At 33.1% G+C, this 13,743-nt stretch overlaps 1 protein-coding gene and 1 long non-coding RNA gene across 2 annotated transcripts; both read left to right on the forward strand.

The window, feature by feature from the left end:
• The first annotated feature begins 956 nt into the window (after positions 1-956).
• Positions 957-5,924, forward strand: LOC107786666 (triacylglycerol lipase SDP1). Its single transcript, XM_016608181.2, has 3 exons — positions 957-3,181; positions 3,991-4,134; positions 4,694-5,924. Exons 1-3 carry the CDS (start codon positions 1,751-1,753, stop codon positions 5,675-5,677), a joined length of 2,559 nt encoding a protein of 852 aa, XP_016463667.2. The 5' UTR covers positions 957-1,750; the 3' UTR covers positions 5,678-5,924.
• Positions 5,925-7,745: 1,821 nt separating this feature from the next.
• Positions 7,746-8,731, forward strand: LOC107786665 (uncharacterized). Its single transcript, XR_001648191.2, has 2 exons — positions 7,746-7,883; positions 8,012-8,731. It is a non-coding gene; the product is annotated as an uncharacterized LOC107786665 (long non-coding RNA).
• Positions 8,732-13,743: the final 5,012 nt, after the last annotated feature.

A 13,743-nucleotide genomic window follows, 5' to 3' on the forward strand; every position in this document is an offset into this window, starting at 1 on the left:
CCTTGATTAGCCTGTATAGCTTCTTGTCCCGGCCTTTGGCCCAAAGCTCTTCATACAAACGGCCAAACGACGTAGTCTTAGCCGTAGTAACCGCTAACTTTGTCTCCTTCTTAACCCTCCTATACCCCTCCATGTTCATCCTCTTCGCCCCCTCATCCATGCTCTCTATAAGCGTCAAGTACGCTGCTTATAGATACATTGATGTCAAAAAATCCAAAAATTAGATACATTGATTACTATATTCTGAATAATATTATTTCTTAATGAAAGGTAGTATTTCACAAACTGAAGCATATTTCCAAACAAATAGTACTACATTTTTCCTTTCCGTATTTGTCTACATAATCACCACTAACCTAATAAATTACTTCACCAACCTTCCAATTCCCCTCATAATAAAATAGATCCAAAATCAAAATTTAATGAGTTAAATGTTTAAACTCATCATATTTTTTAAATTATGAGTTTAAATTTAATATTTTTAAAAATTTAATAAATTTTTACACGTACATTTATGTTTCTTGAAAAAAAAAATGAATTCGAACTTATTAGTTTAGAGCTACATCTGTGCCTCTATAATTACTTGCAAGCAACAAGTAGCAACCTCTTTTCTTGAACGCAACAAACCAACTTTTCTCATCCCAAATATCCTTTCTCCAACACTAAAACCTGCCAAACTCATAATTTAATCATTCAAAACCATATTCATATCGAAAAAGGAGAAAAGGATAACGGGAGACATGCAAAACCAGTCTTACCTCCTATTGATTATTTGATTACAATATATCTATTCTAAATTCATTAAATATATTTAAATACTTGTCCCATTTTCGCTTTAAAAATAGTAGGTTCAATAAAATTCATTGCTAAAGGCCAGAACAGCTTATGTGTCTTACTGTTCGCTGCAGAATTCTAAAGTAGGGAATTCTAGAATATTATTATTATTTTTAGAATAGAATTGAATTTTAGTATATTCAATCGTGCTTATCCATACTTCCTTAGCTGATACATATCATACGTCAGTTTTAACCATAGAGAACCATATCGTTATCTGATCCAAACTTCTGACTTTTTCTATTTTCCGAATCCCTATGTTTCTATTAAATCCATCTCTGCCATTGCAGTGATATATTAATTTATTGTTATCACCTTCTTGATTTATTGGTCCCTCTGTGTTTTCCATATATTGAAGGAAAAAACATTAACTTTATAAAAATTTGTAGTTTTGCTGGTTGATTCCTACTACCCCTTTCGACATTGATTTTGTGGGTTACAAAAAAATTGAATCTCGATGTCAAAAATTGATCTTTCTATTTCTTTTTACATGGAAAATTGATTTTTGGGGGTATTAAGGATTCTTTTGTCGATTGATTTGGTGCTTTTTTGCCAAGTTCTTGTCGGTCTCTGAGCTGAATTGCCATAATTTCACAAAAAGAAAAGGCTAAAAGAGAAAGGTTGGGAGTTTCTTTCTTTGACTTTCAGAAATTGAGGTATTTTCTTTGATCTAATTCTTGCACATACTTAGCTTGTTAATTTCGATTCCCTTAAATCCTGTGAATAACCTTTGTTTTCCCTATTGTCAAAAAATTAATCCTTTTCACTTTCCTTGACACTCAGAAGTTAGTACCATCTTTGTTGTGCTAAATCTTGTGAATAACCTTTAGCTTAGAATTTTAGGTATCTGTATATTGGGTTCTCTTAACTTTTAGCTGAGAAACCTCCTCTAGGATTAGTCTCCCTTTTCATTGAGATGGATATAAGTAATGAGGCTACTATTGACTTCTTTTCGATTGGACCTACTACGATATTGGGTCGAACAATCGCCTTTAGAGTGTTGTTCTGCAAATCAATTTCACAGTTGAGGCATCACCTGTTTCATTTCTTGATATATTACTTGTACAAGTTCAAGAATGGTTTGTCATACTACTTGACACCCTTGATTTCGTGGTTGCACCCTCGTAATCCACAAGGGATATTGGCATTGGTAACGCTTCTCGCCTTCTTGTTGAGGCGATACACGAATGTAAAAATCAAGGCTGAGATGGCTTATAGGAGGAAGTTTTGGAGGAATATGATGAGATCTGCATTGACTTATGAGGAGTGGGCTCATGCTGCCAAGATGCTAGATAAAGAGACCCCTAAAATGAATGAGGCAGATCTTTATGATGTAGAATTAGTTCGAAATAAACTCCAAGAGCTTCGACATCGTAGGCAAGAGGGTTCTCTGAGGGATATCATATTCTGTATGAGAGCTGACCTTGTTAGGAATCTTGGTAATATGTGCAATCCAGAACTTCACAAGGGAAGGCTTCATGTGTCTAGACTTATTAAGGAATATATTGATGAGGTTTCAACTCAGTTGAGAATGGTATGCGACTCTGATTCAGAGGAGCTTCTGTTGGAAGAGAAGCTTGCTTTCATGCATGAAACAAGACATGCCTTTGGTAGGACAGCTTTGCTTTTAAGTGGAGGTGCCTCTCTAGGAGCTTTCCATGTGGGTGTGGTGAAAACACTTGTAGAACACAAGATGATGCCACGGATAATTGCTGGTTCAAGTGTCGGCTCGATTATGTGCTCCATTGTTGCAACTCGATCTTGGCCTGAGCTCCAGAGTTTTTTCGAAGACTCCTGGCACTCTTTGCAATTTTTCGATCAGTTGGGTGGGATTTTTACTATTTTCAAGAGGGTCATGACCCAGGGTGCTGTACATGAGATCAGACAGCTGCAGGTGATGTTGCGTAATCTCACGAATAATCTTACTTTCCAAGAAGCCTATGACATGACTGGTAGAGTTCTGGGGATTACTGTTTGCTCGCCTAGGAAACATGAACCTCCTAGATGCTTGAACTACTTGACTTCACCTCATGTTGTTATATGGAGTGCTGTGACCGCTTCTTGTGCCTTTCCTGGTCTCTTCGAAGCTCAAGAACTTATGGCAAAGGATAGAAGTGGAGATCTTGTTCCGTATCACCCGCCATTTCATTTGGGTCCTGATGCCGCTTCTGGTGCATCTGCTCGTCGGTGGAGGGATGGTAGCTTGGAGGTTGATTTGCCAATGATGCAGCTAAAGGAACTCTTCAACGTCAATCACTTCATTGTGAGCCAGGCGAATCCGCATATTGCTCCACTACTAAGGATCAAAGAGTTTGTAAGAGCTTATGGAGGCAACTTTGCTGCCAAGGTATGGACTTCTATTTCCGTGATATGGTCTTGATCTCTTTGCTGATGCTTCCTCTATCTCTTGTACATGTATTCGTGTCATTGCAACAAAATTTTAGAGCACTTTAAAATGCTTTCGGTGGTTGTTGTATCTTGAGTTAGTTTTAGCTAGTAATCGACTCTGTAACTATAGGTAGGGGCTGTATAGCTCAGGCCTAACCGCAGTAAGCCTTATTCTGTTTTTTATAAGGAGGTAGACTTCAAACTTATGCTGATAAGGAACTAGTCTTACTCCCTCATTAAGCTTCTTCAAGCATCTACTGAAATTGGTGATGTGACTAACTTTAAGGAATCATATGCCGAATCATATGCTGGATAGGGTTCGTGTAAATCATAGTGATCAGTTTGCTAATAAACGATCTTTTTCTTGGAAAATTCATCTATCAGTTTGCAGCTCAAAGTGGTGGTGAAAATGTAATCAAGCAAGATTCATCTGTTGATGCTCTTTATTAGTATATTTTAGGTGCTAGAGTAACAGAATTAGTCTGTGAACCTATATATAACCGTGAATGTAATATAAATCTACCCAACCAAATTGCCGTTGTTCCATGGACCAACTGATCACGTCTTCACAAGGTATAATCAGTTCCAGTTCTACGGTTTAGAGTTTAGACATCAAATGCTTAGGCTGTGTAGTCCTCGTTGGTGGTTGTAACTAATAATTGCTAGTTCATAATTTATCCTTGCATGCTCCTAGCTTTGCTGTTATATATGTTTTTTAGACAAAGATTTAAGCAGAGCCATTGTAACATCAAGTATTTGGCCATGCAGCTTGCTCAACTTACTGAAATGGAGGTGAAGCACAGATGCAATCAGGTATTAGAACTTGGTTTTCCTTTGGGAGGATTAGCAAAGCTTTTTGCTCAAGAATGGGAGGGTGATGTAACTGTAGTAATGCCTGCCACTCTAGCTCAGGTATGTCCACGAGCAATTTTTCTTTTTGCAACTAAAAAAGAAGTTCATTTTTTATGGCTATAATACAAAGCCCATTGAACTTACAGAGTGATCAGCAATTCGACTCGTGTAATTGAGAAATATTGTGATTGCTATACTGTTGAATGGAATAGGAAATAATCGCCTCGATGGAACTGAAAACACTAGTGGGAATGCTAAATGCTGGTTGACTAGTAGTTTATTCTGTATATTTTCAGGTCAAAGCATTTGCTAATCTAAACACACACACACCCTGCTTTTTAAACCGTCATAATTAGCTTATTTAAACTTGCTAATTTAAACCCTCTTAATTAGCTATTTATCCTTAGGCTATTTGGTAAATATCATATCTGGTCTAAGCTGATTCTGCTGTGAATGTCTAAAAGTTGCTTTCCGTTCCCAAATTTGTGGAACTCTAGTTGAGAATTGTCAAATCATGTTCATAAGAATATTTCTGTTTTTTTCAAAATAAGTTCTACTATGAAGAACTGTAGGTTGGCTTGATAACTGACCTTTTTCCCAAATTTTGTTTGTGATACAGTACTCAAAAATCATACAGAATCCGTCTACTCTGGAGCTGCAAAAGGCAGCAAATCAAGGAAGAAGGTGCACTTGGGAAAAACTCTCAGCCATGAAAGCAAACTGTGGAATTGAGCTTGCACTTGATGAATGTGTTGCTATACTGAACCACATGCGTAGACTGAAAAGGAGTGCCGAGAGAGCGGCTGCTGCTTCACATGGCTTGGCAAGCACTGTTAGATTTAACGCTTCCAGAAGAATTCCTTCTTGGAATTGCATTGCACGAGAGAATTCAACAGGCTCCCTCGAAGATTTTCTTGTGGATGTTGCTGCTTCACATTATCAAGGAGGCAGTGGTTCAGGGGCGCATGTTAACCGTAATTGGCGAACACACCGGAATGCACATGATGGTAGTGACAGTGATCCGGAAAATGTGGACCTTAATTCTTGGACAAGATCGGGTGGTCCTTTGATGAGGACAACATCAGCTGATAAGTTTATTGACTTTGTCCAGAACTTGGAAATCGGTTCGCGATTGAACAAAGGATTGACTATTGACCTCAACAATATTGTTCCTCAGATGGCAGGCAGGGACCATTTCTCCCCGAGCCCAAGAGTAACAACACCTGATAGAAGTTCAGATACTGAATTCGATCAAAGAGATTTCAGTTATAGGGTCCCCGCGAGTAGTTCAAGCATTATGGTAGGCGAAGGTGACCTTCTGCAGCCTGAAAGAACTAACAGCGGTATTGTCTTCAATGTGGTAAGGAAAGGAGACTTGACTCCATCAAACAGAAGCCTCGATTCAGAAAATAATAGTTCCGTGCAGGACGCAGTTGCTGAGTGCGTGCAACTTGAAAGTCCAGAAAAGGAGATGGATATTAGCTCAGTATCCGAGGATGGTGAGAACGATGCTGGGCAAGGAAGTAGGGTAAATGAAGTTGATTCTAGTGAAAATCGTTCATCAATCGGTGATGGCAACGATAAGCAAGTTATTGATACTTGAGAAACGGGGTTCGTGTAGCTTTGATTATTCAACACAGGCCATTCAAATTCTTTTTTCATACTCAATGGAGCTTCTTTCAAAATGGGATCTAGAAATATATACCTTGGAGTTTCAGAGCTAACACACGCAGAATTGGGGTTGTAAATAGTGCAAGTAGCAAATCTGTAATAATTGTTTAGTGTACTCATCACCCTTCTGCTAGTTCAAAGTGGCTCAGTTCAATACAAATTCAAAACTTTTGTTATTTGTACAGAATTTATTTTTGCTCTTTCTTCTCTGTCTTATTTAATCTCTTCTTCTCTCTTTCCTGCATTTTCAAGTTACTATTATAGAGTTGATCTCATGGTTTGCTTGTTCACTTTAAAAGTACTAGGAAGGATAGAAGAAAAGAAAGCAGTTGCCTGACTCAAAACTCATAACGTCTAAATTCTGAAGTCATAATGTCTACGTCTAAATTCTGAAGTCATAACGTCTAAATTCTGAATTCGTCGCGATCCGACTCACTTTTTTTTTCCCTTAGCAAAGCAGTTGCCTATGTCTCTGCATTTGGAAGAGTTGCATGTGCAAATTGTCTGCCACTGAGGTGTTTTAAGCCCTGGCATGGGGATTTCCAGTTGTAAAAGTAATGTAGCTTTAAATATGCCTTCAAATCTGATACTAGGCTCCACTTTGCTCATCATAATAAGGTACTTATAGCTTTATAGCATATTTAACTGAAAGTAATGTTAGTTTTAGGGTCAATAGTACAAGTGGGGTTGTTTGACTTACATACACGCATAATTAATTGAAGAATGAAATATGAAATGGTACAAGTGGGATTGTTACACTCAGAAAAATGAAATATTAATCTAAGAATTAACCTAATAGTCGTCCACCTAATCTCTCTATATATATACCGGTTAAAAAAAATAATGGTTAAAAATTAAAGAAATATCCGATCATGGGGCAGCCAAGAACCACTATGAAGAAAGTCCAATTCCATAAAAATCAGGTCAAAAATAGCACCATAGCACACAAAACAAGAAATCTCCACTACAAAGTTGTATAATTTCCATGTGATAAAATTTTAAAATATTAATTCAATTAGAAAGAATTCATACGTCTAGCAACGAACCCAAAAAATAAAATTATCTCGTGGGCAATTCAGAATTCCCAAGAACTGTGGTTGGAAGGGCACAAGAATAAACTTGTGACTAATTAGGACATGTTTCGACAATACAAATAAAGTAATTTGGGATAAATGAAGATATTGTTGTTAGCATTATTGTAATTTTGATTTAGTTGTCCAAAAGCAAACAATTGCATGTTCATTGTTAGGCCATAGTCAAAAAAAGGTTGAAATGAGTTGTCTGTCTGATAGTGAGGTGCTAGTGTACTTAGACAAGTGAAGATCAAAAGAAACAGACTAATGACTAAACCTTTTCCCAACGCTATGACCATTTGTTTGGACCAAAAGTTTTGTTCGGTGTTGATAGATGCAGTTTTATCCCTTATACAGTAGAATTAGAGGTGGTAAAATAGTTAAAATAAAACGGTTATCCACTCATATTATCCATTAAAAAATGGGTTGGATAATAAATTTTTTTAAAACGGGTCGAATATGGATAAAGACCATAATATCCACTTAGAAAATGGTTAACCAAATAGATAACTAATGTGTTTAACCTTTATATTCGTAAAGCTTTAAATTGAGGGTTCCTCAAGTTTGGTAGACTAGGAATTCTCCTAACAATGATCATATTAAGAAGCCATGGATAATATAGTTATCCATATTATCCGCCGGATAACCCATTTTTTATCCGTCTCAAATACGGGTCGGGTCGGGTCGGATAAATTATCCATTTTTGAATTATCTGTTTACGACCTGCTGGTATCTTACCCAACCCGACCGTTTGACGCCCCTAACTATAACTAATATCTTCTCCATTTTCATTTTTCAAAAAGAGGATTAGTCATGAGATGGTATAAGTTGTGGTTAAGAAATGGTGTACTTTCTTGGTGGCCCCTAATTTCACATGGAAGCTAGAAGATCCTATATTAATGAGACCCTTAATCCAATATTCGAAATTGTCAAAAGCAGCTGCTCAACAGAATTATGGAAAAGGTAGAGAGATGGAAAAGGATGAAACATTTTGATACATATATAAATTGTCTTCTTTTTCTTTATGCCAAAAGAATTAGTAGCAGATGCATATCAAAGTAAAAGGTAAGTTCTACAAAATAATTATAAAATTGATAATGTTATATGGTACGTAATAAATATTGGACCACTATCGTGCAACATATTTGTTAGATCCAAATTTCAATAATGAAATATAACATGTCTCTATCCAGGAGCAAAGGAAGACGAGCAAGACTATCAAAGATATGTGTAGAAAGACGTGAAAGGGAGGAGTAAAAGAAAAGAAGGAAAAGATCTCCTAACAACTCAAGCGAAGGAAGAAAAGAAAGTAAGATCCAAAATTAAAGGAGTTCAAGACTACTAAGAATTCGCCTATCATAACCACCGAAGAACTTAAGATACGCATCTAAAAGGAAAGCTGTTAAACTCCGAAATCAAAGGACTAATCAAAAGTTGTTCGTTGAAGTGGGATTCACTCGCAGATGGAAAGTTCTATCAAGCCCGCCGGTCAAGATTCAAATCAAGGAGGCTCCACACTTATTCTTGGAAGGAATCAATTATGATTCACTTCCAAGGATCAATACCCTTAGGACTGCAATCTCTCAAGATCTACCACAGTTAAATCAAAGCAGATCTCTCAAGGTGTATATATATTACACAACGGCAAAGAGGAGCAGCATACTTTGATCAAACCAATTTCGTGCTCATTGTTCTACTCTAAATAAGCATGGTAATCTAAGTATGATTTACTGTGTAACCAGTATAGAGAAAAAATAGAGAAAAATATTGGTGAGACATTGTATCAAATTACATCGAGTGTACTTAGAACCAAAACGGCAGTTGGTATTCGTGATAACATCAACATACTTGTACAAAGTTTTAAAATAGCTTTGAAGAGAGAAACCTCTTGTAACCCAAGGGGACTAGAGTAGGATTCACGCTCAATCTAAACCAGTATTTGATATGCGGTTATACAAATTAAAAAATAATTATATTAGTCAAAAGGTACGAGTAACATGCAGTAAGAATAAAAATAAAAAAAAAGTTTTCGACTTATAAATATATGGTTTCATAAGTATAAAACTATAACAATTGAAGGCGTTAAAAAGAATAATTAAATAGACCTCAAATCACAAGACAGAAAGTTGTTTCGGGAGACTTGAAAGGCTAAAATTGGGTCACTTTTGACGGTAAAACAGTGTGCTAATTCATTTCGGCGTGCCAATTATCTGTTGGTAGAAAAGCCCAAAAGGTCCACAATTTCTTTAGCTTTTTCCAAAATAGCAGAAGCATGCGCCCTCTAAAACTAAAAGCTCCTTTTCTTTTGCTTTTGTTTCCTCCCCTGGCCTATCTTTTACTGAACACTTTATCCTATAACTATTATAGCCAGTTTGGCTAAAAAAAATTGTCAAATGTTTTTTTTTTTTTTTGGAGAAACAGATTTTGAGAAGCAGAAAAATGTAGCTTATTTCTAAGAAGCACTTTTTAGAAAAATACACTTAGAAGCAGTTTTTAAAAGCTTGGTCAAACACTAATTACTGCTCAAAAGTAATTTTTAAATTAATTAGTCAAACACAAACTGATTCTCACCAAAAGTACTTTTCTGAAAAGCAATTTTGAAAAAATCGCTTATCAAAATAAGCAAATTTTAGAAGTTTGGCCAAACAAGGTATTAGAGTGGTCAAATATGGAAAGATTCACGAGAAATCTTCAAAATAACCTAAATTTGGATTACAATTTATCTTAAGAGATAATAAGGGTAAGTTTTCAACTATCAAACTAGTATAATGTTTAGATTTATTCTTATAATACTTGATTAAATACACAAATAAGAAAATAGGTGGAAATTCTGAGGTGCACTAAATTTTATCCGATTTAGTTAGCTCTAGACCTAAAAGCAGAAGCCTTCAAATGCTTAAATCAAATGCAAGGATTGTGTATCAACATAAATTACTTAAATCCCATACTGAATAAATCTGCAGATAATAAATAAATATATCAAACTTAGAAATCCCATGTGGATGAAAACTGTAAACTGATTACAAGTTATGATCATTGACTGAAGAAAGAATAGGGAATCCAACGCCAAGATTTGGTGCAATGAATGAGTTGGAAATCATACTTAGAACAGAAGATGCTTCTCTTATATGATTTCTGTACCTAAAATTAACGTAATCTCAATCATTGGAAATGATGATTATCATTCACACACCTACAAAATTAATTAATCTTGTAACGTATTTGACATATTTTCATTGACCTCTGGACTGTCTTAACGTAAGATGTTACGATAATTTCAACAGTTTGTGGTATTTTGGAAAGAAAAAACTGTGCATTATATTTCTAACAATTTATAACAAAAATAATTTTTCGAAGTAATAATTATAAACCATTGTCTTCCAGTTGTTGCACCAACCGACTCACATGTAGTACTGGCGCTTTTAAATGTAGAATTATAGTGTTGCCAAACTTTTGAAGTTGTTTAAAGTTTTTAGTCATCCTACAAAATAAAAATAATGAGAGTAATAGGATAAAAATAATAAGCTAGAAATCCTTAAGAGTAACCAAGTAAAGAATTAGTGAGAAACTACAAATATTGAACTAACCTGCCAATTATTAATCTAAAAATACTGGTTAAAAATACCTTTTGTTGTTTTCCTCTGGTGTACACCAGCATCATCCTATCACAATCTTGATAGTCAATGCGAAAATACTTAAACACCCTTTAATTTGCCCGAGAGAAAAGGTCAAAGAATATTCACTTTCGAAAAAATGAGTACACTTTCCAGTAAACTTTTTCTATATATATATGGCAAGTAGCAAGGATTATGCCCAGAGGCGGATGTATACGGGTTCAACTGAACCCATAACTTAAATTTATGTATAAAACTTCGCTAAAATTGTAATAAATAGTAAACATGAACCCATAACTAAAAAAATATAATGGTTCAATGCTAAAAATCTTAAAAGTTGAACGCATAAAGTTAAAAGCCTAGATCTGTGTATGAGATCATGTCGTTTTCCCAATATAAAGAAAGAGAAGAATTCTAATCCAACTTTAGTTCGAATAATATTTATTGGTATATGAACTTTATATCAAACCAATTAAATTTAAGTAACTATAATTAAGTTATAGAACTCTACGTGCAAATACATATTATATTTTTATTGATTTGGTGTAAACATCTAATGCAAGTAAATAATCATATTATGCGAGTAATTTTTTACCATTTTTTATTTTTTCTACAAATAATAAGTCAATTTTTTTTTTTTGCACTAGTTATTTCAAGAATAAATATATAAGTAATCAAGAAACTTTAAAATGGGACATAAGCATGAAATTTTAAGTCAGAAGAGAACACATTTTCCTTTCCAGCAGTTCTTTATTGGGTTAAAAACGGGCTTAACTTAATTTCTGTGTTTGCAGAAGATTGTGATTTGAGTAATCATCACATGAATAAGTTTAAGGGGTTGTTTAGCAAATACCCATGGGGCGGAAAGTATTTACCAGCCCCTACCCACTTTATTTTACCCTACTAATTTTTTTTTAGGGAAAAAAGGGCCAAATATACCCCTCTACTTTGTTATATTGTTCATATCTATCCTTCGTTATACTTTGAATCCAAATATACCCATGCCGCTATACTTTGGGTTCAAATATACTGCTCATTTAAATGGAGGGACACGTGTCATCGTCCTATTGGCCAAACCTAAATATCTCCTAATTAATTAAAAAGACTCATTACCCATATCTGAAAAGCAATTTTCTAAAGCAATTTTTTTTTGTAAAAACAGGAAAAAACTTAATTTTTTTTTTTACTAAAAACTAAAAAAAAAACGAAAATATTTTTTTTTTAGTTTTTACAAAACAATGCTTTAAAAAAAACTGAAAACTATTTTCTAAAGCAATATTTTTGTAAAAACTTAAAAGCATTTTTCTAAAGCGTATAAAAGCTAGAAAAAACTGAAATCTTTTTTACTAAAAACTAAAAAAAAAACGAAAATATTTTTTTCCAGTTTTTACAAAAAAATTGATTTAAAAAACTGAAAAATATTTTCTAAAGCAATTTTTTTGTAAAACTGAAAAAAAAACTGAAAAGCAATTTGCTAAAGCAATATTTTTGTAAAAACTGAAAAAACAAATATTTTCGTTTTTTTCAGTTTTTATTAAAAACAAATTCAGTTTCTTCCAGTTTTTACACGCATTAGAAAATTACTTTTCAGTTTAAATAAAAACATTGCTTTAGAAAATATGTTTCAGTTTTTTTTAAAGCAATCTTTTTGTAAAAACTGAAAAAAAAATATTTCTGTTTTTTTCAGTTTTTAGTAAAAAAAAAAATCAGTTTTTTTCCAATTTTTACAAAAAAAAATTGCTTTTCGAATATGGATAATGGTTTTTTTTAATTAACTAGTTACTATGTACATGCGTTGCACGTAAATATTTAGTCAGAACTTTTATGTGAAAGAACAACTAACTAAATTTAGTAACAAATTATTTACAAGATGATATGATCATTGTAAAGTAATTAACGTGATAAAAATACAACAATCATTTAAATGCTAAACATTAATGTTATTACATTAATAGAATACTTGAATTAAAAATGATATCGTCTTAACCTACAAAGACGATCAATTTAATTAAGTTAAGTAATATCTTATTTATAGTGTATAAATATTCAGTGTGGTAGTATCATATCTAAAACTTCTTTATAGAGGTCTTTTTTGGTGTCATATTTCCTTTTATAACTTTGGCTTCTCCATCTCAAAAGTAAAACATATAGTTGTCCATCTTTAAATTACCTCCAAAAAGTATTACTTTTTCACTATTGTACTTTGATATATTTGTGAGGGTTGTCTCAATTATTTATAAAGTTATGTCAAATTAAAATTATGTCGGATATAACCCGAGTAAAATTATACCACTTTAATATATATATTTAACCGCTCCCAAAAATAATAATAGATAAATATTTTTTTTTGTATATATGTGATTATATATATAGTATATATTTTTTAGCTAGCAAATACCTTGGAAAGTTCAAGTTGATTTTCACATTCTATATGAACATCGTAATGTATTTTTGCTTATGTTACAGTGCCGGTCCAATCATTGTGTTTCACTTACTTTAGATTGTTTTAACCTTTCATAACGCATAATACATTAATAATATTATTCTAAAGGATTTTGCTTTTTTATTTGAATATAAATTGATGTAAATCTTGAATTGGAGACAATTGAGCATCTAATGAAAATAAATCAATCAAAAGAAATTTTTTTGTTAAACTTCGATATATAGGAGACTTTGACGAACTTGTTCTTGAAACCTAATCTAACACCAATCGATTTTTTTTGAGAAATTTGTAAAGCAATCAATTACTCATACTGATGTAAAAATAAATAAATTAAAGAGCACAATCTCATATGTATTATTAGAATCACTTTTTATCATGTAAAAGAAACATATTCATATAAACTTGCCCCTATTTTTTAATCCTTTAAAATTAGATTTTATATTTTAAAAAATTACTATTTAATTGTTTTCTTATTATTTAATATTTTAAAAATTAACTCAAATTATTTGAAATATGTAATAACTCCTAATATTTAGGTAAAAGATACTAACTTAACTTAGTTTTAGCTTTATATGAACTAAATACAAATTAAGACTTTAAAGGATAGTAAGAATTTTTAACTTTGTTTAAAATGTTATTGATGTGTTTAGAACGTAGTACTAAATCTTCTTTTAGTACGTGCCTTTTATTCTAGTATATTCCTTGTTATAAAAGAATTATAATTAGGAACAACAATTCTTTGAAAGAAAATTATAGACGTACTTTTCTAATTCAAGTAGGATCAACATTGTAGGGTCACGCATATATATAATTTAAATCGAAAAAGAATTTCATCGTTAGGTAATTTACCATTAGATCCTTAAATTCT

The sequence above is a fragment of the Nicotiana tabacum genome, chromosome 24 (assembly GCF_000715075.1).
Source record: "Nicotiana tabacum cultivar K326 chromosome 24, ASM71507v2, whole genome shotgun sequence".
Taxonomy (NCBI): domain Eukaryota; kingdom Viridiplantae; phylum Streptophyta; class Magnoliopsida; order Solanales; family Solanaceae; genus Nicotiana; species Nicotiana tabacum.